The sequence below is a fragment of the Rhinolophus ferrumequinum genome, chromosome 12 (assembly GCF_004115265.2).
Source record: "Rhinolophus ferrumequinum isolate MPI-CBG mRhiFer1 chromosome 12, mRhiFer1_v1.p, whole genome shotgun sequence".
NCBI classification, from domain to species: domain Eukaryota; kingdom Metazoa; phylum Chordata; class Mammalia; order Chiroptera; family Rhinolophidae; genus Rhinolophus; species Rhinolophus ferrumequinum.
This window is the reverse complement of record NC_046295.1, coordinates 76,855,650-76,878,746: the sequence shown is the minus strand read 5'-3', so window position 1 is coordinate 76,878,746 and position 23,097 is coordinate 76,855,650. Positions and strand designations below refer to the sequence as shown.

General features: G+C 52.8%; 1 protein-coding gene across 1 annotated transcript in view; it reads left to right on the top strand.

Moving 5' to 3' along the window:
* The window catches only part of ENG (endoglin), a 28,740-nt gene extending 5,707 nt beyond the window's left edge, over positions 1-23,033 (top strand). The window contains exons 2-15 of the mRNA XM_033122532.1: positions 2,442-2,584; positions 11,306-11,446; positions 13,813-13,978; positions 14,686-14,851; positions 15,151-15,277; positions 15,435-15,609; positions 15,857-15,999; positions 18,708-18,845; positions 19,084-19,122; positions 19,575-19,691; positions 20,020-20,268; positions 20,877-20,931; positions 21,994-22,095; positions 22,222-23,033. Of these exons, the coding sequence (XP_032978423.1) occupies positions 2,442-2,584; positions 11,306-11,446; positions 13,813-13,978; positions 14,686-14,851; positions 15,151-15,277; positions 15,435-15,609; positions 15,857-15,999; positions 18,708-18,845; positions 19,084-19,122; positions 19,575-19,691; positions 20,020-20,268; positions 20,877-20,931; positions 21,994-22,095; positions 22,222-22,346 (1,886 nt within the window). The 3' untranslated portion in view covers positions 22,347-23,033. The remainder of the gene's footprint in view (positions 1-2,441; positions 2,585-11,305; positions 11,447-13,812; positions 13,979-14,685; positions 14,852-15,150; positions 15,278-15,434; positions 15,610-15,856; positions 16,000-18,707; positions 18,846-19,083; positions 19,123-19,574; positions 19,692-20,019; positions 20,269-20,876; positions 20,932-21,993; positions 22,096-22,221) is intronic.
* The last annotated feature ends 64 nt before the right edge of the window (positions 23,034-23,097 follow it).

Below are 23,097 nucleotides of genomic sequence, written 5' to 3'. Positions count from 1 at the left end.
TCCCTCCTGTCTCCCCATTCTCGTCTGCGGGGTGGGGGCGGCCAGGATTCGAAAAGGCCCCAAAATAAATGGACCTCTTATCTGATCTCCCAGCCTGGCCTGTTATCTGATCATTACATAATGGCCAGGCCTGTGGCCTCTCCCGCTGACGCTGACGGCATGGAGGAGGTGGCTCAGGAGGCCCGGCAATCCGGGAGGAACTGGGGTTCCTGGAAGTCTGGGGAGGGGGCAGGGAAAGTCCAAAGGGAAGGAGGAAGGCGCTGCACTAATCTGCAGGCCAGACCGTGGGTCATATGGGGAGAGGTGGGTCCGATCCCAGCCTGGTCAGCCATGTGCAGTGTGACCCTGGACCAACCAGCCTCTCCGGGCCTCAGTATCCCCATCTTTATAGGAGGGGCTTGGACTAGGTAACAGCCAAACGTGTTCACTGATAGGGAAAGGGAGAGGGTGAAGAGCTCTGAGGGGCTTGCTGAGTTTTCAAGGGGCCGGGACAGCAGGACATTGTGCCAGCGCTTGAGTCTACTGGGGTGAGGGAGTCAGCTGGCCTGAGACATCAGACCCCCTCAGAGATCCCTCACCTGCAGGCTGTCCCATCTCACCACTTCAGCGCCCTCCCCCGCCCCCGTAGATAGTCAATTCTTCTCACGTGACTGAAATCAATCAAATAATTGTGATGAGAAGAACTACCAGATGCCCTTTCTCATAGAGTCCTCCCAAGAACCTCTAAAGGTTGTGTGGGTTCTATTCTTACTGTCCTTGTACAGACAAGGAAACTGAAGCCCAAAGTGGTAAAATCATTCACTAAGGCCACATAGCTAGTAAGTGTTAGGACTGGGATTCAAACCCAGGTCAGCCTGCCTCCAGAGACCTTGCTTTTAACCAAAATGCCGTCTTACCCAAGCACTCTGAAGTCCCTGGGACATAGGACAGGACCAGGGCAAGAACTGGTAAGGCCTGGGCCCTCATGGTGGCGAAATGTTCTTGTTCTGAGCTTATCCGTCCCAAGGGGTTGCTGGCGGCTAGTGTTGCATGGCCAGGGCAGTCCTTCCCTGACCTCTGGTGGTCCTGAGCCCAACAAGGCGGCGGAAAGGTGGCAAAGAAGTCCGGGTTGGGCAAAAGACCGCCCAATAGCCTGGGATTCAGAAGAAGCCTCCCTACCCCCCTTCTCTGAGCTGGCGTCAGCTAGCCATGCAGCCAGTCCCTCCGCACCCATCTTTGATCTCCAAGAAAACAGGAAGTGAGCGCGACAAGATGGAGACACAAACTTCCAAACAGTCTCCCCTTCCCTGTCCTCCTTCCCTCCTCCGGAGCACCCCCCCTTTCCCTGGCACATTCCTTAGGACGAGGTGTAGGGGCCTCATTTCCTCTTCCTCCTCACTGGGTCAGGGTGAAATTCCATTCCCTTCCCTCAGGACCCGCGTTTCCGGGCAGCACAGAGGCCGCTCCGTGGCCTACTCCGACAGTCGCCCTCCAAACCTGGGCTACCCTTTGGGCTCACTGGCTCTCTAAACGCTCCTTGGCCCATTCCTCCCAGCCTCCTTGGGGCTCAGGAAGGGAAGTTTTGTCTTCTGATCTCAGCTGTTGCCTTACTTTGGAGTTAACCAGCTTGGGGGATTGGGTACGTGAACATGTGGGTCCTGCCACACAGTGAAGGTTGCCGGTTGCAGCAAATATAATATAGGATGACCCATGTGGGGACAGAGCCCCAGAGAGCAGTTGCCAGGCTCTCGGCCTCACGTGCAAAGGTGCTGGCTCGGTTATTAGATGGCCATCAGCTGTAATCAGATGGCCATCCGCTGTGGCTGGGTGGCCATCAGTTGTTACTGGTTAACCATTAGCCACTAATATAAGTGCCCTGGTTACGCTGGGGGATTGGTTGGTTAGCAGAGAATCGGACAATGGGTTGTACATCGTGTGGGGCCTGCTCCCTGTGTCTCCAACCCAGCCGCCAGCGAGAATATAGTGGTGTGACTCCCCTATCTATGGCTCCGTAAGTGTTCCTTTTTGGCCTAGCTGTGTCCTGTGTTCTTGTGCGGGGAGTGGGACTAGAGACCCTGTATGACACCCAGTTAAATTTCAATTTCAGATAAACAATGAAAAAAATTTTAGTATAAGTATGTCCCATGAAATATTTGGGATAAACTTATACTTTAAAAATTATTCATTTTTCATCTGTTCACATTTAACTGGGTGCCTGCTTTTTATCTATCAACCTTTCACCTAGCAGCACTGTGACTTTGGGCAAGAGATTGTTCCTTTCTGAGTCTCAGTTTCTTCATCTGTGGAATGGATATAATGACATCCACCTCGTGGGGTAGCTGTGAAGAGGCGAATAAAGCCCTCAGTCAGTGCCAAGCACGCAGTAGGCATCAATAAAGTGGGAGTAATTGTCACCACCTTACTCTTATTTGGTCCTCACTCCGGCTGTGTTTCCCCAACAGGTCTTGCAGAAACAGTCTATTGTGACTTACAGCCTGTGGACCCTGAGGTGACATATATCACAACCCAGGTTTCTGAGGGCTGCGTGGCTCATGTCCCCAATGCTACCACTGAAGTCCACATCTTGTTCCTGAAGTTCCCAAAGGTGAGTGCCTGATGGCAGCGTCGGGGAGGGACCCAGAGATAGGCCCAGGGCCAATGGGCTAAGGGGAGCCTTCCTTGTGGCTGGCCCTGAGCAGTGGGCTAAGGCCTCGCCAGGGCCCCTCCCAGGAGGGTGACATGGACAACTCACAGCCCTATAAAGGTTGGCACTTCTGGGGCCAGCCTTGGGGCCACCATCTTCTGGATGCCGCCACAAGTCCCAGGTGGGAAGGGCTGGGTTTGGTTGGCAACCAAGTAGAGCCAGGTGGGCGGTGGAGCAGACCAGGTGAGCTGTTGTGCATGTATGTCCTATGATGGGGAGCTCAGCAGTCACTTCTCAGCAGACACAGCTCCCCACTAGGCAGCTTTGACTTTGAGAAAGTGCTTCCCTCAGTTGAGTCCAAGTCTCCCTCCCTGGAATGTCCCCTACTGAACATCTGTGACCTGGTAAGCAGCCCTTCAGAGACTGGAAGCCAGCAATGCCAGCCTCGGAGACTATTCTTCCCCCGAGAACCCTCCCGAGGTCCACCACTTAGTTTAAATTCCTCTTTAAAAAAAACACATTTACTGAGCGCTTACTGTGTGCTAGGTACTGTGCTAGGCCTACTATGTGCCAGAAAGTGAGTTAAACACATTAATATATGTTAAGCCTGCCATCTAGCAGCATCTGTTATTACCCCCACTTTTCAGAGGAGGAAACTGAGGCCGGCCTAGAGAGGTGAAGCAACACACTCTAGGCCAGAATTCACACTAGATCGCCAGGGACTCCAAGCCAGGCTGTCACCTGGCTCCCCAGTGGATTTCAGGGTTCAGGCAGCGTCTGGCCCGCCTGGGCTGGTGACCACACCTGGCTGCTATGGACTCGGGTCCTGATAGCGATTTAGTGGTGTCAGCTCAGGGTAAACTTGTGGCCAACTTGCCCCTGAAACTGTTAAGTTGCCCTGTGTTTGTGCAGTGATAAGACAGTGCCCAGACCACCAATATCGGGGGGCCTGCTCCCCACCGCCTTGCCTGCCATGAGGACTGTGGGCCTTGATAATCCCAAAACCATAGATAGCGCCAAACACACGTTATATGGTTTTCATAGCCATTGTAATTTTTTTCAATTTTGGTGATGATCTAGAAAATAAGATTGCCCTCTATAAGTTCATTTTGTTTGCTCTGATGTTTGGGTCTCTGCGCCTCTTCTGGGTGACTGGGATCCCCCCACCCTAATCACTCAACTGTGGGCCAGTCAGAGAAAGGGCCCCTGCCCAGTACCCCGGTCTGTGGGAGGCTGATGTGTAGACAGACAGCCAGGGTCTAAGTGATTGGTGCCTCCTTAGGCAGCACAGGGCAGGGGTACCCCAGCTGCTGTGGGATTAGGTGGGGCTTCCTGGAGGAAGCAACAACAGTGAGGACGGCCAGGAGCTCACTGAGGGAAGGAACAGAAGATAAAGTGAACGCACAGGTAGGGAAGTGGGCCGCAGTTGGGGTCAGCCTGTGGTTCGCTGTGGCAGGAGCTTACAGGTTACCTTGGGGGAGAGCTGGGGAGATGGAAAAGGCCCTGTCATCTTATTAAGGAGTTTGATCTTTATTCTGTGGGCGGTGACAATCATTGGAGGATTTTCAGGGGCATAGCAGGGTGCCACTGTAACTCCATCATCCTAAAACTCATGACAACAGAATCTCCCTGTCACTCTGCCTCTTCCAGACAACTCAGTCCATGGAACGTCTGGCTTTGCATTCAAGGAGCCAGGCTGCCAGCTCCAGGACTGTCAAGCATGTTTGTTTGAAGGGGTGCTGGAGAGAGCTGGGGTTCTGTAGACTAGGGCTCCAGTCCTGGACCTTTCACTGGCCAGCACCTTGTACAGTGCCTGGCAAGCTGAGGGGGCTCCTTCTCCCCACTCTCCAATAGACACACGTTTCTTGCACTCAGGACTCACCAAAGAATTACAGAGTGTCAGAATCTGGGCCAGGGCCTGACATATACCAAGTAACTATTGAATGTGTGAGTGAGTGAATGAATGAATGAATGCACTGCTACGTGACCTGGATGTAGGGGTTAAGAAGATGGGCTCTGGAGGCAGACAGCCTTCACATTGAACTTTGGCTTCCCCACTCATGGCAGCATGACTTTGGGCCACCTCTTCAAGCCTTGGTTTTCCCATGGGAAACATAGAGATGATAGTCCCTGCGTCCCAGGGAACTGTGAGAATCCAATGGGATAGTGCAGAAAAAATACTGAGTGCGGGCCTACCCAGAGCGACTGCTCCACGTCTGGGAGCTGTGCTTGTTGTTTTTGTAACAGCTCCTCTTCGGGCTCCGGGCTCCCCGGTAAATACCCTTATTTCACCAGGCATGCTACAATGTATATATAGAACATCCTCACATCAGCCAACTAATTTGATTTCCAAAGATTATTGCTACCAGGTAGCTGATGCAGGGGCTGTGAATGTATTTTCACAGGGGCCAGCTGAGGTCCAGCCTGATGGAGCCCTCCCCACTCCACGCCCCCGAGTGTTCCTGGCCTCCCTGACCTAAGGGTCAAGCCCATGCTCTGACCAGACCCTACTGCTGTGACACTGAAGGACCTGTGGTCTCCCTGGGAGGCACCTTCCTACCTAGACAGCCCCTAAGAATGGGGCACCTTCCTACCTAGACAGCCCCTAAGAATGGGGTCCATGGCCCGACAGTACCCCTCAACCAGTCATCGGCAGGTGCCTGCCCTGTGTCCAGCTTGTGTTGGGCACTGATGGTGCAGAGAGAAAGCAGACCCGGCCCCTGTCCTTGGGCCACTCCCAGGCCAGGAGAGGCAGACATGGCCATCAGCAGGCCCAGTATTGAATGATGGAATCAGCACTAGGAGGGAAGTAAGTCCAGGGGGCCGTCAGCCCTGATCGTGGAGGGAAAGGGGCATTAGGGAAACAGCTCCCAGTGTCTAGCCGGATGGAGAGGGGGTCGAGGGCATTCCAGGCAGAGGGCACTGCATGAGCTGGCAGCGGTAGCGTGGGTGGCGGCTGTCTCAGTAATCAGTCCAATCCCTCCCGACATATGTCTGCCTTCTTCAAGTGCTGGCACAGAGACACGGCTTTCCCATCCATCCCTGCGTGGCCTCTGAATCCTCAGATTTCCTGTGAGTGGGCGGCAGATGAGCTGTGGCAGCCAAGAGCCTCAAGAAGAGAGGTTCGGGGTGTGTGTTGGGGAGATTTGCAGACAGAAGAGGGGGCCGCTGGGCCAGAACTCTATCTCACTGGGTCCCCAAAGGGCCAGCCGGAGCCTGGATTCCGGGAGGGGGCTGAGGGTCACATCCTGACCCGCAGAGACAGGAAACCGGCCTGGTGTCTCAGTGATTCCCGTCAGGCCGATTGCACCGATCTGCTTGCTGTCCTTCTAACAAACCCCAGTCAGCTGGGCCAGAGCTGGGGCAGCTGGTGATTCACCCCACTTCTGGGTAAACTCAGGGAGCCGACGATACCCCCACCCATCCATTGGAGCCTGCTGGGCTCTTGCACTGACTCACTCCTGGCCAGAGGGGCAGGCAGGGCTGCTCAGGCAGAGGGAGAGTGGCACGGGCCCTGGACTCCCCCAGAATGTCCTGAGAGACTGTGAAGGGCTATGGAAGGCGGTGGTGCCCTCAGACCTGGGCAAGGGGGGATCCTGCCCAGGGCCCCACAATCAGTGGCCCCTCTTTCAGTTGCATCTCTCACCCACAGTGCCCTCCTGGAACCTACACCCTTCCCCCTGGTCCATGCTGTGGGTACCCAGGACTCCAGAGTTCCCTGCCCCAATGCGCAGCGCCTCCTCCCACAGTGGCATGGGTCTCTTTCTTGTCCTGTTCTCTAGAGGGAGCACTGCATGGCTGGTGTAATCTCCCCTAGACCTAAAGGGTAGCGAGGTGACTATTTGTGGGGGGTGGGCACGGCAGAGCTTGGGAATCCAGGCTGAGTTCTCACATGAGTGCTTGTGAAGAGAAGGGGGTGGGCTGGGGACCAGGAGCTGCCACTTGTACTCTTGTTCCAGGCCTCGCAGATATTAGGGGTAGGCTTGGTGGAGGGGCATGGCAGTGATTTCATTTGCTCTCTCACTGCTGTATCCCCAGTGTCCAGTTCAGGGTCCGTCTGGCAATAAATATTGGATGGATGGATGGACAGGTGAGTAGATAATAAAGAAGGAAGGAAGGAAGGAAGGAAGGAAGGAAGGAAGGAAGGAAGGAAGGAAGGAAGGAAAGAAGGAAGGAAGGAAGGAAGGGGAAATATATACATGCGTATAAACACTTACTGGTTGGCTATCCCCAAGGGGTTAGTAGTGTTACTTGTTGTTCATCACTGGTTGTTTGGGGGTGTTAGCCTTGTTTTCTGCCAAGTTCATGGAGGACACAGTGTGCCTTCTTCCTCTCCCGCTTTGACAACACAGAAGGCCCAGGCTGGGCCCAGTGCTGGCCTCTTGGATAGGCAAACGAAATGGGGAGATGGGGAAGGCCTGGGCTGGCCCTCAGCTGGGGAAAGCAGTATGTCTCTTCTTGGGGTTTCGGAAGCCCACTCTGCGGCCACCTGGCTGAAAACCATGATTCCAATGCCAAACGCTGGGACCCCCAGCAGGCAGGTGGAATCCACGGGCCACACTGAGCCTAACTCCTCCCTGCACAGATGGGGAGACTGAGGCCCGAGAGGGGATGCCACAAGAGGTGTGTCCCAGTTCCAGCTAAGTGCTGCCCACCTGTATCATCAGCCTCCCCAGCCACCAAACCATGGCGTCTCTGGGTGAATGGGCAAGGAGATCGGAGGTCATGAAAGCAGTGCTACCCTGTATGTAGCCGGGCACTGAACCCACTTTGCAGGCAGAATCTCACTGAGTCCTCACAAGTTTATGAAGTGGGCATATTGTTCAGCCCATTTTCTAGTTCAGGAAACTGAGGCCCAGAGAGAGGAAGTGACCACCCAGGGTCACAGGCTAATGACTGAGCCCACATTTGAATTCAGGTCAGTCTGGCTTTGATCCCTTCCCCAGCCACCCTGCCTGGATGTACCATCTGAGTCTGCTGGGGTGGACAGAGGGACGGCTGGCTCCGTTCTGGCCGGCTCCAGTCTGGCCCTAGGAGGGTGGGGGCTGCAAGCAGCCCTGAGGCTCCACTCCTAGAAGAATTGCTGGAAGCGACTTTCTATAAGTGGCTACTAGTGCTCAGGACCTCCTCACCGAAATCCCCCTTCCCGCCACTGACCGCTGGGCCAACAATGGCATCTGTGGGACACTGGCACAAAAATAGAAACTAGGTCTCCCGCCCACCTTCTCAGGGAGGGGGCCAGGGTGACACAAGCTGGCCCAGGTTTCAGAGCTGGGGGTGAGGAGGTGGCTGCCTGCCTCGGCTAAGCTCTCAGAATTCCCAGGTGCCATTGGGAAGACTGGGAGTTTGGAGGTGGGAGGCAAGGACGCCCCTTGCCTTACCTTTGGGCTCCAGGCTGGGAGGGAAGAGGGAAATCAGTGTGCGTGTGAGTGAAGTGAGTGAACGGTCGATGAGTCAGGGCTACGGGATGGAAACGTTTGCTGTGGAAACCCTGACGAGGTTTTCTGGTAACCAGCTGGCCTCAGCTAGTCCCGGGAGCTGAGACCCCAGAGAACCCCGTTTTCAAGTCTTCCTGAGTGTCCACACTGCCCACTTTCTGTGTGGCCCTGGCCCATGACTGCCCCTCTTTGGGCCTCAGCCCTCCCCCCACTCCAGCCCCCAACTCTACAGGGAGGGACTTGGTGACAATTGAGTGGTGGTTTGGTGTGAAAGCTCTGGGACAGGAACTGAGTGTCCTAACAGAGGTCCCAAAGTTCTAGTCTCCTAGTCCCCTCACCCTCTGCATGACCCGACCCTGACCTCCACTTGTCTTTTCACTTCCTTTATCCAGAGCCCTACCTAGTATTGGTTCCCAACTCTGCCCTACCCCCGTTTCATAGCTAGGGAAACTGAGGCACAGAGGAACAGGGACAGTTGCAGGGCACCAGCAGGTATGGATGCTCGCAGGGCTTTTGCCTCCCAACTCAGGGGCTGAGCTCCCCTCTGCTCTGTCACCTGTAGCGCTCTCGGCTTGTGGGTGCCCACTGAGGGGCAGGGATGGACCTCCTCGTCCACTGCAGGCCGTGGTATCTCCAAACCACAGGACCCATCTGTTTACCATGTGTGGGGTCTCAAAGTCTACTCCCCTGGGTGAGGACACACAGATGGGGCAGACAAGATGCCCACAGGTCCAGGGGCTCTGGGCGCCACTCTGGCACCAGGCTAACGTGCCCTGGGCCCCTGACTTCCCCACTCCCCAGCAGTTCCCTTGGCAGCTTTCCTCCCTGAGTCTGACTTGCTGCATCTGTAAAATGGGAGAACACCTGGCCCTGTTTCGGTGAGAGCACGTGAAACCCACTCAGCACAGGGCCAGGCACGGCTTTAGTCGAATCATGTGAAATTACTGACATTTAATGGTTGTGTATTTCACAGTCTTATCGAGACAACATCTGCCCATTTAAAGTGTACAGTTGAGTGTATATATACTTTTTAGTATATACACAGAGTTGTGCAGTCATATTATTCAAGCTAACAGTACGTACGCATTCAAGGTAAAGACGCTGGAGTGTGTCCATTGTCAAAGGTTCTGGTAGGTCGCCTGTGCCCGGGCTTTCCCTGATATCACTAAGGGGGTCTCCCTTCTCCCCTGTTAATTTCAAGTGGTGATCACAATCCTAGAACAAAATGTCCGTTCTGATATTTAGATGTAGATGTCATATTTTACCAAAATATGATATTAAATCCAGTATTTAATTTTTAAAGTCTTTAGAACGCATAATATTTTTAAAAATTGATGAAACAGGTTTCAAAACCCAAAAGTTATAAACCCATCAGACAACATTAATGAACAAAAAAATGTAAACTTATACAAACGTAAATTTCAAACATGTCTTATCATTCTACTACAAATTAGCATAAAAATAATTATTCAAAAATAAGCAACTTAACTAGTTCACTAAACTGAAAAAAAGTTGTGAAACATTGAAAATGGAATATTATTTCCTCTTTTTGTTTTAAAGAACAAACTCACAAACAAAGAGTGATTATGGTGTCATTACGAAGTAACGGAAATATTTCTGGGCAGATTTTTCCAGCAGCTGAAACATTCTCTCTGGCTCTGTGACATCAGTTGGGGAAATGGCCAAGAGAGAATTAGAAGTTAAATCTAAAAACTTTCCACTGATCTCTTCATCTTGAAATCTCTCTCATTTTTGATAAGTTGAAGGAAATTTGGGGGGACCAGGTTTTCTCTTTGTCAAGATTGCCAGCTTTTGAGAGCAGCTGGAGTTTGTGTTTCAGTAAAAGGTTTCCATTCTTTGTCCTTGTGAATTCCTGGCAGAGCTTCTGAGGCCTAAACCTGTTTCAGGTTTAGTAGTAGCTCACACCCCACTGGTTCAGAAAGTCTTCGAGCAGAGCAGATATTCTTTCAGTAGAAGATTTGCCTTTGTGAATCGCTGGATTCTTTTTCTTCTTGGGAATAAGGAGGTATAGAAAAATATGGCTGGGCTGTAGAGTGTCTGGGAGAAGAGGCCTGCCCAGGTCCACATCCTAGCTCCATATTTACTTGCTGGGTGATCATGGGCAAATGACTTCACCTCTCTGTGCCTTGTTTCCTCATCTGTCAGTGAGACTAGTAATGGTGCCTACCTCTTAGGGTTTTTGTGAGGATTAAATGAGTCAATATGTAAAGCACTTTGAAGAATCCTGGCACACAGTAAGCACTACATAAGTGTTAAGTATTGTTGTTGTTCTGGGAGCATTCTAAATGTGTACACTGTGAGCAATTAAAATTTTTAATGCAGTTGGTACCGCTCAATACATAAATGATCTCAACTTCACATTCTTATAAAATATCAAAATAATGGATTATATCAACAAAAATAAGGGCATTTTAGTACTTTAAAATGGTAAGGCAGGGCGGCCGGATGGCTCAGTCAATTAGAGTGTGAGCTCTGAACAGCAAGGTTGCTGGTTCGATTCCCACATGGGCCCATGAGCTGCGCCCTCCACAACTAGATTGAAGACAACAAGCTGCTGCTGAACTTCCGGAGGGGTGGCTGGATGACTCAGTTGGTTAGAGCGCGAGCTCTCAACAAAGTTGCCTGTTCGATTCCCACGTGGGATGGTGGGCTGCGCCCCCCCTGCAACTAAGGTTGAAAACGGCGACTGGACTTGGAGCTGAGCTGCGCTCTCCACAACTAGATTGAAGGACAACAATTTGGAGCTGATGGGCCCTGGAAAAACACACTGTTCCCCAATTAAAACAAAAAAATAGTAAGGAAACAGGAATACTGTAAACTGGGGGAGGGGTTGAAGCCTTGATCCTGCTTCAGATGGACAGAGAAAGTGCACCGGATACTGAGTCACACAGAAGCTTGCAGGCCTGGTACACAGCAAGTGCTCAATAGAAATAACAAAGCTTGATCGACTGTTAGATACAGTTCAGGCTCATCACGTGTTTTTCTTTATCTCTTTGGATTTGCTGAGACTAATCTCTTTCATTCATTCAATAAATATTTTCTGAGCACCTCCTGAGGGCCAGGCCTGAGCTGGGCCCTGGGAAGCAGGGGTGGACAGGCCAGGCAGGAAGAGTGGTGTGAAAGCCGTCAGACAGTACGTGGGCTGTCGGTATTGATGTGGGTGGCACAGTCTGTGCAAGTCTGACTGGTCTGTGTGTGTGTGTCTTTCTCTGACCCCCCACAGGACATGTCGAAGCTGGAGCTGACTGTCCAAATGCCCAAGCAAAATGGCACCCGGCCCCGAGAGGTGCTTGTGGTCATAAGCACAGAGAAGTTTATCTTCCTACAGCTGCAAAACCCAGGATTCCCGCTCCACCTGGCCTACGTGAGTGTGTTACCTCCAAGCCCAGGCTGAGGCACTGACCATGGGAAGGCCCTGCCTCGTGAATCCTGGGGGCCCTGACAGAAAGAACCCCAAAGGCAGCAGGGCCTGGGGTAGAGTCCAAACCTGGAGGTGTGATTCAGGTGGATGGCCAACTCCATGCTCTCACATGGCCTCGGTTTTCCCATCTGTCCCGTGGGAGAACTGGACCCGATGACATCCCATAAAATAATCTTGTCACTGTCTTCGAAAAAGTTACGTATATTTGAAAATATTAAGAACAGAGGAAAAGGGTCAGGAGGAAACCTAATAATATGTTAATAGTAGTTATGGCTGTGAAGTGGGATTAGGAGACACAATTATTTTGTAAGATTTGCTCTAATTAATATGGCCTATGTTGGAGAAAAATTATTTTTTAATAATTCAAGTTTTAAGAGAGTAGGTCACTGGCAGGGACCCACAGTGAGGGCACTCAGGCCTGGAGGAAGTGGGGTGGCTGTCAACACTGGCTCCTCTACATGGAGGCCCTGGGAGGTGACCCCCAGTTGGGAGCAGCTGTTGTTCACAGCCAGAGAACGTGGGGTGGGGGGGACAGACGACAGCAAAGATAACAAGGGGGAGAGAGACACAGAAAGAAAAATGGAAACAGAAAGAGGGTGGGCCTGTTGTGGGAGAGACAGACAGACACTGAGAGACCAGGGACAGTTGGGGGAGAGGAGCTGGAGACCCCAAGACAGATGGGATCCAGGGCTGCCTGGGAGACAGGCCCAGAGATAGAGATAAATTCGGGGGTTATTGGGGTAAAGAATCCAGACTGGTGACAGGGACACCACAGACGGAGATGGCCAGCACGAAAGCCCCCAGAGTGAGGGAGCTCCTGAAGCCAACCAGGAAGGCAGAGCTGGACGAGCTCAAGCAGTACATCCCTCTGTTCCCAGTGGGGGAAATATCGAGGCGCTGTGAGGGACCAGGTCTTGTCAAGGCTCTTCCTCCTCCTTTCTCATCCCAGGCCCTCCGGAGGTGACTTAGGCAGGAGAGCTGAGCCCAGTGGGGTCCTGGGTGAGGCAGGGAATGTGAAACATGCCCGCCAGGGCTGGAAGGTCACAGCAGCCATGCCTTCTTTGGCCTTCCCCCTTGGGCTAAGAATACTCAGGGTGGGGGGCACCATCCGAGACATGCTAGGCCTTGGCCTGCGCTTCTGGAGCAGGAATGCCACCGGAGGGGCCATAGTCCATCTGGGGGCGCGAGACTCTGGGCCAGACCCAGACAAATGCCTTGCCTTTTAATCCCTGTTACATTCCCATTTTACAGACCATGACCCTGAGGGTTAGACTGGATAAAGTTCCTCCCATCCCCCACTGCCCCAACCCTTCCATCATGGGGGCTAGATTCCTCACCCAGGTGCTCCTCATTTTGCTGCCTTGTTAAAGTCCTGCCCCATTCAAGGTGGGCCATTCTGTGATGTCTTTCCTATCGCCACTGTCAGGCAGTCCCCTTGGGTATCTAGCCTGAAACCCTTATGCTGCTTCAGCTCAATGCCCCCAGTTTTGGAGAGGGAATGCAAGGGAACTGAATCCAAGGCTCCAACAAATTCCTCTGAATCCTTTGGCTTCAACAGAGCACCTCTACCAGGAAGGCTTCCTTGTTTCCTTTCCCCCAGCCGACCAGGGTCTCTCCTGGGGTATGGGCAATAGGGGCAGTGAGGCACTGGTGCCACAGAAATTCCCATCCCTGTTCACCCAGGGGACCTGTCCTGCTCCTTTGTTTCTTATTAAATAATATTCTTTGTCTTCTGTTGTTTCAAATGACGATGCATGGCTAGTTTCTAGATGGTAATTTCCCCTAGGGAAGGAACCATTTCTATTTGTCTTTTATTAATTCATTTATTCAGCCATTTCTTCTTTCCTCCCTTCCCATGTGCAGGGAGCACCTGCTGTGTGCCAGGTGTCATCCTGGCACAAAGTCAGACAAATGTTCCTCAGTCCTACTATGTGTCGAGCATCATGCAGGGATGGGCAAGGCAGACGTTTTCTCTCATAGACCCATAAAGTCTGGGGGAAACAGATAGTAGCCACCTGCTGTCACGAGTGTGGGTTGAATGAGTATGAGTATGAGGGGTGGGGGCGATTTTGGACAGGTGATGAACATGGATGTGTATCCACCCAGACCTCCAGGTGTGGAAGGGAGACGGGCAGACCCTCGTTAGGGGGCTCGGGGCTGACTTCAGGTCTGCCGGCCTCAGCACGCCCAGCCCTGGCTGCCTCTGCTCAGCCAAACAGCTGCCTCCCCAAATTACCTCCTGACCTCCTGTATGGGACAGGGGACTCAGACCCAGGAACAGCGCCCTCAGCCTCCTCGTGTCTCCGCAGGACCCCAGCCTGGTCACCTTTCAAAAGATCTCAGGAGTCAATGTCACACAACTGCCGGTCTTCACTACCAAGATCCAGGTCCTCAACTGGGCACGTACAAGGGGCGCCATTACCTCTACCGCCGAGCTGAATGACCCCCAAAATATCTTTCTGCATCTGGACCAAGGTCAGCTTCCCCGGCAGCCTCTCTGGGCTCAGGACTGGAGGAATCTGAATTCCTCTGGCCCATTCATCAGATGTGGACACTAAGGCTCCAAGAGGGGACGTAATTTGCCCAAGTCACACATAGCAAGTCAGTGCTTTATTGGAGCAGTAATTACTCGTTCACCAAGTATTAGATTGAACCAAGTAAAATTGCTACTTGTCAGTTTTTTTGACCTACAAAAACAGTACTTTCGTATTTTTTATTGTGCACGTACTATGTGCCAAGCCCTATGCTAGACATTTGGGGACTCTGTGGGCACAGACCCAGACCCTGCCCTCTTGCAGCTGACCCTGTGGTGGGGAGATGACAATAAACATGTATACTGATAAATAAATTATGTAATGTCAGGTTATTAGATACACATGGGAGTGAGGTGCTAGAGGCTTTTGTCCCTAACATGTGCCATGGTTCGCATCTTATATAAACCCTGTGTTGACAGATAAGGAAACAGAGGCAGTGTGTGGGGTGGGGTGGGGGGAGGTGGACTTGCCCTGAACCACTGGCAGTAGTAAGTGGTGGAGGGGAGATTGGAGCCCAGGGCCTCCCCTGCCCCCCACTTCTTTGCTGCTCCATCCTGCCTGCCCCACCTTTACTGTGGGTAAGTGTGGGCCTCTGTGTTAGGTGCCAGGCTGCTCAAGGAGGGGACTGAGGTGCGCTTGTTTCCGCAGCCCCCAGGTCACCATCCTCCTGCAGTCCCGAACCCCTCATGGACATGGGCCACACTCTCGAATGGACGCCACGCACCAAGGCCTTGGTCCAGGGCTGCCGCTTGGAAGGTGTGGCCGGCCACAAGGAGGTGCACATCCTCAGGGTCCTGCCGGGCCCGGAGCCCAGGTAAGGGGGTACGCCCCTGGGCCAGGCCCCGCCCCGTCGGCACCCTCCTCCACTAAGCCCCGCCCCGTCCAAGCCTCAGCCCCGCCCCCGGCCAGCTAGTAATAGTCTAGTCTCCCTTCCTCTATGAGCTCAAGCCCTGCTCATTTCTACGCCCATCCCTCCGGCCCACATCCCAGTAAGTAATAGGGCAGCAGCTGCTCTCGGACCCCAGGCCTTGTCCGGGCTGGGCCAGTCTCCGTCAGGCCCCGCCCAACCCCGCATTCCCGCCTGAGCTGACGCTGGGGTCTGTTTACCTGCAGGCCCCGGACGGTGACTGTGAAGGTGGAGCTGAGATGCGCCTTGGGGGATCCCGGCGCCGTGCTCATCCTGCAGGGTCCACCCTACGTGTCCTGGCTCATCGACGCCAACCACAACATGCAGATCTTGGTGAGTCTTGCTCCGCGATCCAGAAAGTCCCATGCAGGCCTCACCAATGCTCTCCAAAGCCCTGCCCCAGCACCCCAGCCCTGCAGCACCCCTGCCAGGTTGTGTGACCCCTGATGGTGTCTATCGCTCCTTGCTCTACCTCTCTCCCCCTCCTTAGACCACTGGTGAATACTCTTTCAAGATCTTTCCAGCGAACAACATCCGTGGCGTCGAGCTTCCAGATACACCACAAGGCCTGCTGGCGGAGGCCCGGAGGCTCAACGCCAGCGTGGTAGCGTCCTTCGTGGAGCTGCCTGTGGCCAATGAGGTCTCTCTGCGTGCCAGCAGCTGTGGTGAGCACATGGCTCCCTATCCTTGCCCTCTTGCCTTCCTTTGCCCTCTCTTTGGATCAGTTGCCACAGTGTGGTGAACACCACCACACAGCTGTGTGAGATGGGCAAGTTGCATCAGCCTGTGGGAGCCCCATTTTCCTCATCTGCAACAGGACAGTGAGAGTAGCTAGCTGTAGAAGTGCTTAGTGCCTAGTGCACGGTGAGCTCTCAGTGACTGACCATCTGGCCCACCTCTGCTACCCTGCAGGCAGTGGGCTGCAGACCTCACCCCCACCTGTCCAGACCACCCCTCCCAAGGAGACCTGCGATCAGGAGCTGCTCATGTCCTTGATCCAGCCGAAGTGCTCTGATGACATCATGACTCTGGTACTCAAGAAAGATCTCATCTCGGTAAGGGAACCCGTCTCTCTGGCCTGGCTGACATGGGGAGCTGGTCCCTCCTCTAACCCAAGAAGCTTGGGGTCCTAACGCAGGCAGGGGGACAGATCACGTCCCTCTGCAAGCTTCAGTTTTCCCACTTGTAAAATGGAGTTGAAAATGGTACCTACCATGTGGTGAGAATTAAATGAGATCTGACACGCTGAGCTAGATATTGTGCACAGTAAGTGCTCAATGAGTAGATACTAGGTGGTCGTCATTATTAATCCTAAATGCAGGCTGAGCAGGTTGGTCATTTAGAATACCTACACAATATGATTTCTGCCTGATTCAAGAACAAGGTTATTTATTGTAAAAATAACACAGGCTCTTTAAAAAATTAGAAAAGAAGAAAATAATCTCCCCACCCAAAGGCAATGCCTACCAACATTTTGGTGTGTTTTTGTCTAGACACAAACACTGTGTATTTCTGTGTATTTCTTATATGGTGGAATCATGTCAGAGGCACTTGTTTGTCTCTTGCTATATTCACTTAACGTATTTTTAGAACTTTGACATATGTATTTAGTATCACATTTAATGAGCACATATTAGTCCATCATACTGACACACCACTATGAACTCCTCCTCCTTTGTTAGACATTTAGCTTGTTTCCAGTTCTGTAATATTATAAATATGCAGAAAATGTCATTGTACATGAAGCTTTTTTTACATAGGATTATTTTCTTAGGATAGATTTCCACATTAGTGAGATTGCTGGGTCAAAATGAGTAAACATTCTGGAAGTTTTGATACATGTTGATGACTCATTTTCCAAAAGACGATTCCAATTTTCACTGCTGGATTTATGAGAGCACTGTGACTCTCTCTCGACTATTATTTTTGTTTAAAAAACTTTGCCAGTGTGGGAGGTAGAATGTGGCATTCTTTGATTAGTAGTGAGTGCAGGCATGGCTTCACGTGACTGATAATAACCAAAGGCTCTTTATCTCTGTGGCTTGGTATTTTTCTTGATGATTTTAATACGATTTTTACATAAAGAAAAAATTTTGGCCCTCTGTCCTTCATTCTTATCAAAATCATTTCTCCCAGTTTGTTATAGTTCTTTAAGTTTTGACTACAGTGGTTTTTAACCTTTTGGACATTTGAAAACATTGGGCCATCCTAGCTACCCATCTTCTCCTGTGTGATTTCTTCTGGACTTTCTGAGGCAGGAAATCTTGCTGCCAGAGCCTTGACAAGTCATTCATGTTCTTAGGGAGTTTTAGAATGACATTTAACTGGGGTTAAGTCCGTGTAGAAGTTTCTTGGGGTGTGAGGTGTAGGGGCCCATATGGAGCTCTACCTGTCGGCTGCCCTTCTCCCCCTCCTCCCCTGCCTGTGCCTGGTCCAGCAGGTATCTGGGAGGTAGAGGAGGTGATGCAGTGACCAGCAGTGGCTGGCATTACTGCTGTCCAGTCCCGAGGGGCCTGGATGCGTACATTGTTACCCATCAGTCTTTGGAATATTACACTGCACGAAAAAGAATGTGATCTATAAATATGACATAGAAAGACGTACGCGTATATGATTTATTATTCAGTGAGAAAACTAAGCGACAGCATGAATGACAGTCCTATGCCATTTGTTAAAAATACGAAAAAATCCACATATTTTCTCTGAGTATATATGTCTGTATAGAAGAAAACACAAAGAAAAGGGTCTGAACAGATTCACCCCCAAACACGGGGCACGCTGCCTCTCATCAACTTATGAAATGTGGTCAGTGTGCAGGGTGTGAATTCCAGGCTCACTGTCACTGCGGCTGCACCCACTGAGGAGCCATTTTTATTTGGTGGACTGAAGTCCCCTAAAGTGGTGCTGGGCAGCTCGGGACGGCAGCTATCAGGGACCGCATTCTGGAGGAGTGGACGTGAGTGAGCTAGCCTCCAGTAGGACCTCTGACAGCCCACTCACCTCTAAGACGCTGAGATTCTTTGATACTAAAAGTGTGAAAGATTCTAAGATTTGATCATTTTAAAACAGGAGCTGACAAATGAGGGCCCACTGTCTGTTTCTGTAAATCAAGTTTTATTGGCACAGTCACACCCATCTAGGTTGGTGCAAAAATCATTATGGTTTAGAAGGTTAAAAATCATTGCAAAAAACACAATTACTCTTGCAGCAACCTTATTTACATATTGTTGTCTATGGTTGCTTTCAGGCTATGAAGGAAAAGTTGGGTACTCACAACAGAAACCTCTATGGTCTGCGAAGCCTAATTAACATATTTACTATTTGGTCCTTTATAGGAAGTTTGCTGACCCTAGGTCTAAGATCCTATGACTTTGACATTGGATTATGCTGGTGGGGTCTGCATGCCCTTGGGGCTGTGAGTGATGATTATATGTAGAATTTGAATGAATTAAAAAATTTTAATAGTTCTACATTTATTTTAATATATGTTTAAAAAAAACAATAAGCAAATCAAACTTATGATGTTCCAGATCTTATTGCTTAGGACAAGGCTAAGTATAAAAGCGAGTCAAGTTCAGGAAAAGTATTAAGTCTTAAATGGTGTAGGATGACAAAATCTAATAAAAATGGAGGGGAGCAGAGGAATGGCTGTGATGTGGGACCCCTGGGTTATGATCAGTCCTTGGTGCTGGGGTGTAATGGACAGGCCCCCGGGAGCCTGGTGCCTCCTGACGGTGCCCCCCGCTCCCCAACCCTGGCTTAGACTTTGAGGTGCAGCATCATGAGCCTGACCTTCTGGGACCCCAGCTGCCAGGCTGAGGACAGAGGTGACCAATTTGTCTTACGCAGCGCCTACTCCAACTGTGGCATGGAAGTGACAGAAAATGTGGTCAATAACGAGGTAAGAGCTGGGGTGGGAAAGGTGTCAGAGCCAGCCTCATTGGTGTCCCCTCCAGGTGCCTCCTTGATCTTCAGGCTGAGGGACGTTTGGGAAAGTGGGGTGTGGGGCTCAGTAGGAAGACAAGTTCACGTTAGCCATGGTTGGCTCAGTCTCCCCACCTATAGAATGCGGGCATTGGGTGGGATATCCTCTGGGGTCCTTTCTGGCTCTAACCAGCTCCTTGGCTCTGTTCCTGCAGGTAGTTGTCAACCTCCTGTCGAGCTCATCACCACAGCGGGTGAGATGATGGTCACCATGCTAATCCACCTGGTCCGGGGTCCGGGGGCCCCTTCCTGGCCTGGGAGGGGGCAGTCCTCAGGAAACTCAAGCCCTGACCCTGGCATGCCATTTGTCTGTATAATGGCAGCAGTACTGTTTAGTTATGTTCTCAGCCTCTCAAGTCAGAGAGTTCTAGCACATATTGGCTGTGTGGCCTTGGGCAAATCACTTAAGCTTTCTGGGCCCCAAGCTCAGGTCTGTAAGTGGTGGCATAAGAAAGGATCCCCCATGCGGGTGTTTATGAGCAGTCACCGAGACGACACATGGAAAGCACTTACTTTTTTTTTTTTAAGATGAGAATGAGGGTCAGGCAACACCTCTGGACCATGACTCCTGCTCGTCCCCCCCACCCCTCACCTTCCTGGCCGGGCGCCTCCCAGACTGACCCAGTCTCCCTCCCAACTCCTACAGAAAAAGGTGCAGTGCATCAGAATGGAAAGCTTCTCCTTACATCTGGGACTCTACCTCACCCCGCAGTTCCTCCAGGCCTCCAACACCATCGAGCTGGGGCAGCAGGGCTTCGTGCAGGTACTGGACTTGACCTCTCGGGCCTGCCAACTCTCGGGGTTTCTCAGAGCCTTTCTTCCCACCATCAGTACAGAGAAGATGAGAATTGAACTTCCCAGAGGAAGGAGGGAGTCAGTATGATGCATGATAGAGGGAAGAGATAGAAACGGCAGAGCTTAGGGACACTGAGTGGAATGTAACCTCCTCCTCCAGGCGGGCCACTACTGTCCCACCATCAGGGCTCCGGGGCAGGAACTCTAGAATGAATCTAGCTTATTGCGTGAGAGCATGCAGGGCGGAGGGTTAAGAGTAACTGTCCATGCCTCGTCCCCCTTCCTAATCCATGCAGGTGAGCATGTCCCCATCGATCCCTGAGCTCATGCTCCAGCTGGACAGCTGCCATCTGGATTTGGGGCCTGAAGCAGAGACCGTGGAACTCATCCAGAGCCAGGCAGCCAAGGGCAGCTGTGTGAGCCTGCTGTCCCCAAGCCTTCATGGTGACGCGCGCTTCAGCTTCCTTCTCCGTGGTTACATGGTGCCCACGCCCAAGGCTGGCACCCTCATCTGCACCGTATCTCTGCGCTCCAGGAATTCCCTGGTGAGTGGGGCCTGGGACAGGCCTGGTATCAAGGGTGGGTCTTGGGTCAGGGGTCTCCAGGAAGGGACTTGACAGCCCGGGATGTGAGAGCGGCTGGTGAGGGGCAGAGCCACTTTGGGCCGACCTGTGTGATCTCAGTCAACACGGGACCTCCGGGAAGCGGGATGACAGAGGACTCAATTTCTGCATTTACTAGTCACTACGCTTCACCACCCACTCTGAACACACTCACATGCTCATCCCTAGGCCCTTGCACACAGAAGAATCCCTGGTTGTATGAACCTAGAGAAGCCTCTGGGGCCACTCCCAAGTGGGCCTCTGGGCTGACCTGGCTCACTTTTCCAAGGTGTTCACAAGGGTAATGGGTGCAGTGCAGAGCGCTCCTCGTGGGAGCTGGGGGCCTCCCAGGAACCCACAGGACATTCCAGGAGCAGCCAAGGATTGTCCACCCAACACCCCACCATAGCTCAGATCTCCCAGGACTCATTCAAAGGCTCCCAGCTAGAAAGTGGTCAGATGGGATTCAAAGCCAAGGCCCTGCCAGGGAGTAAACCTGGGAGCTTCCTCCTGAAGGCTGTGCCACTCACCATTCTCTCTTCCTCCCCCAGGAAGCCCACAGGACTGCCTCCATGCGCCTGAACATCGTCAGCCCTGGCATGCCTGGTAAGCTCTCTCTGGGTTTCTCTGGGGTTCCAGTGGCGGAGGTCAGAGTGGGGCACCACGATGGCCCAGAGAGATGGGGCCTAGACACACAGCAGGGAGGACCCCAGAGAGAGCAGCCCTGGGAGGAGGGCAGGACAAGGGCTTCCCAGCAGCCTAGAGTAGGTTCCAGAGCTGTGTCTACTAGATGGAGAGCCTTTGCACGGGACGGCCCTGGGGGACAGCGTTCCAGGCCTTTGGCTCTTCTTGATCCCCATGGCCGCTGGTTGCCCTCCCTGGAGGATCAGAATCAGGTCTGGATGGGGTGGTGCTGGCCTCACCTTTCTTAAGGCCCCCAGTGTAGAGGATGCCTTCAGCCCAGAAACTTCCAGCCTCTTTGTTAGTTCCCTCTAGGGCCACGCCCCCACCAGGCAGAAGATTCTGACACTGGGGACAGAGATGCGGGTACAATCCTCTTTACCGCCCTACCTGGGCCAGAATTGAGTCTCCACTCACAACTCACAACCAGAAGAGCAGGGCTAATTCCCATTACATGGATAGAACTCAGAGGTCCAAGGGGAGACTTCCTGGCCCATAGTCACACAGGAGTCAGGCGTGTGGAAGGAATGAGGCTTGAGAAAACCCAAGAGCAAAGCTGAAAAGTCCTCAGAGGTGCTCTGGCCGGTCCCTACCATGGTATAAGGCTCAGAGAGAGGCAGGGACTAACCTAAGGTCACACAGCGAGGCAGGGCAGGCTCTGGACTCCCAGGCCCCACTCACTTTTTGCTCAGATTATACCATGCATCTTCCCTAAAATGTATCCCCATCAGCCTTGTGAGGCAGAGGCATGGCCCAGGAAGCCTAGCTAGGCCCTCTGGGTGAACGGTCATAGCAACCATGGCTTAGTCAACACATGGGTGTGATGAACCCATTTGCTAGATGAGGAGACTGAGATTCAGAGAGGTCAGGGCAGTGGCTGAGCTGGGACTCCCACCAAAAGCTGTGCTCCTGGCCAGCACAGCAGGGTAGGGAACCAGGGAGGAGGCAGCAGTTCTGACCACAGCCATCCCTCCCTTGGCTGCACAGGCAAAACCCTTGTCCTGCCCGCCGTGCTGGGCATCACTTTTGGCGCCTTCCTCATCGGGGCCCTGCTCACCGCTGCACTCTGGTACATCTACTCGCACACGCGTGAGTATCCCAGGCCCCCACCGTGAGTGCTCAGGACCCCTCTACCACCACCTGGGGGAGCCTGGCAAAGCCTCTGGGGGAGTGGGGAACCCTGGCCGGGGCCCTGACCTCCGCCCCTGCCCCCAGGTCCCCCCAGCAAGCGGGAGCCCGTGGTGGCAGTGGCTGCCCCGGCCTCCTCAGAGAGCAGTAGCACCAACCACAGCATCGGGAGCACCCAGAGCACCCCCTGCTCCACCAGCAGCATGGCGTAGCACCCAGCCAGGAGCCCTGGGGGCCACCCAGCCAGCCCTTGCCCAGCAGGAGAGACTAAGCAGCCACCAGCTGGAAACTACTGGCCATGAACTCACCCCGGGACCCCAACCCTTCTGCTCGACCAAGGATGGACCGTGCCTTCTGCGTCCGCCCCTCCTGCCTCCCTCTCAGAGGCCTGCTGCCAGCGGGGGCACCAGCTTGGAACACCTTGGGGTCCCCTTACCCCGTCCTGCAGAACCTTCAAACTCAGTGGGCCTGGGGTACGGCTGCCCAGGACCACGGAGAGACAGACCATTGCCCTGTATGTCCACATTGTTGTAGCAAGTCCCTGTTATTTTCACCCGGATCCTGCACTCAGTGACCTGGGCTGGGCAGGAGGTGAGAACTCAAAACAGACTCTGCCCAGCCCACCCCGGCCGAAAGCACCTCCTCCGTGGCCAGCCCAGAACCGCCAGGATCTGATCCCAGCAGCATCCATACCTGGACTGGCACAACTTTGGGAGGGGGTACTAAAGCCTAGGGGTACCCACCCTGGGGATGGGGTTGCCTAGCTCCTTCCTGCAACTGTCACATGGAGACCCCTCCCTCCTAGCCCAGCAGGAAGGCAGCAGATGGGAGTGGCCAGGCTGCCTGACCTGGGCCCACCCCTGTATACTCACCACCAATAAATCAGACCATGAAACCAGTGTTGGGCTGGGCTGGGAGAAGGGGAGGAGGCCCTAAAACAGAGGTGTTGGGGACAGCTCTGGG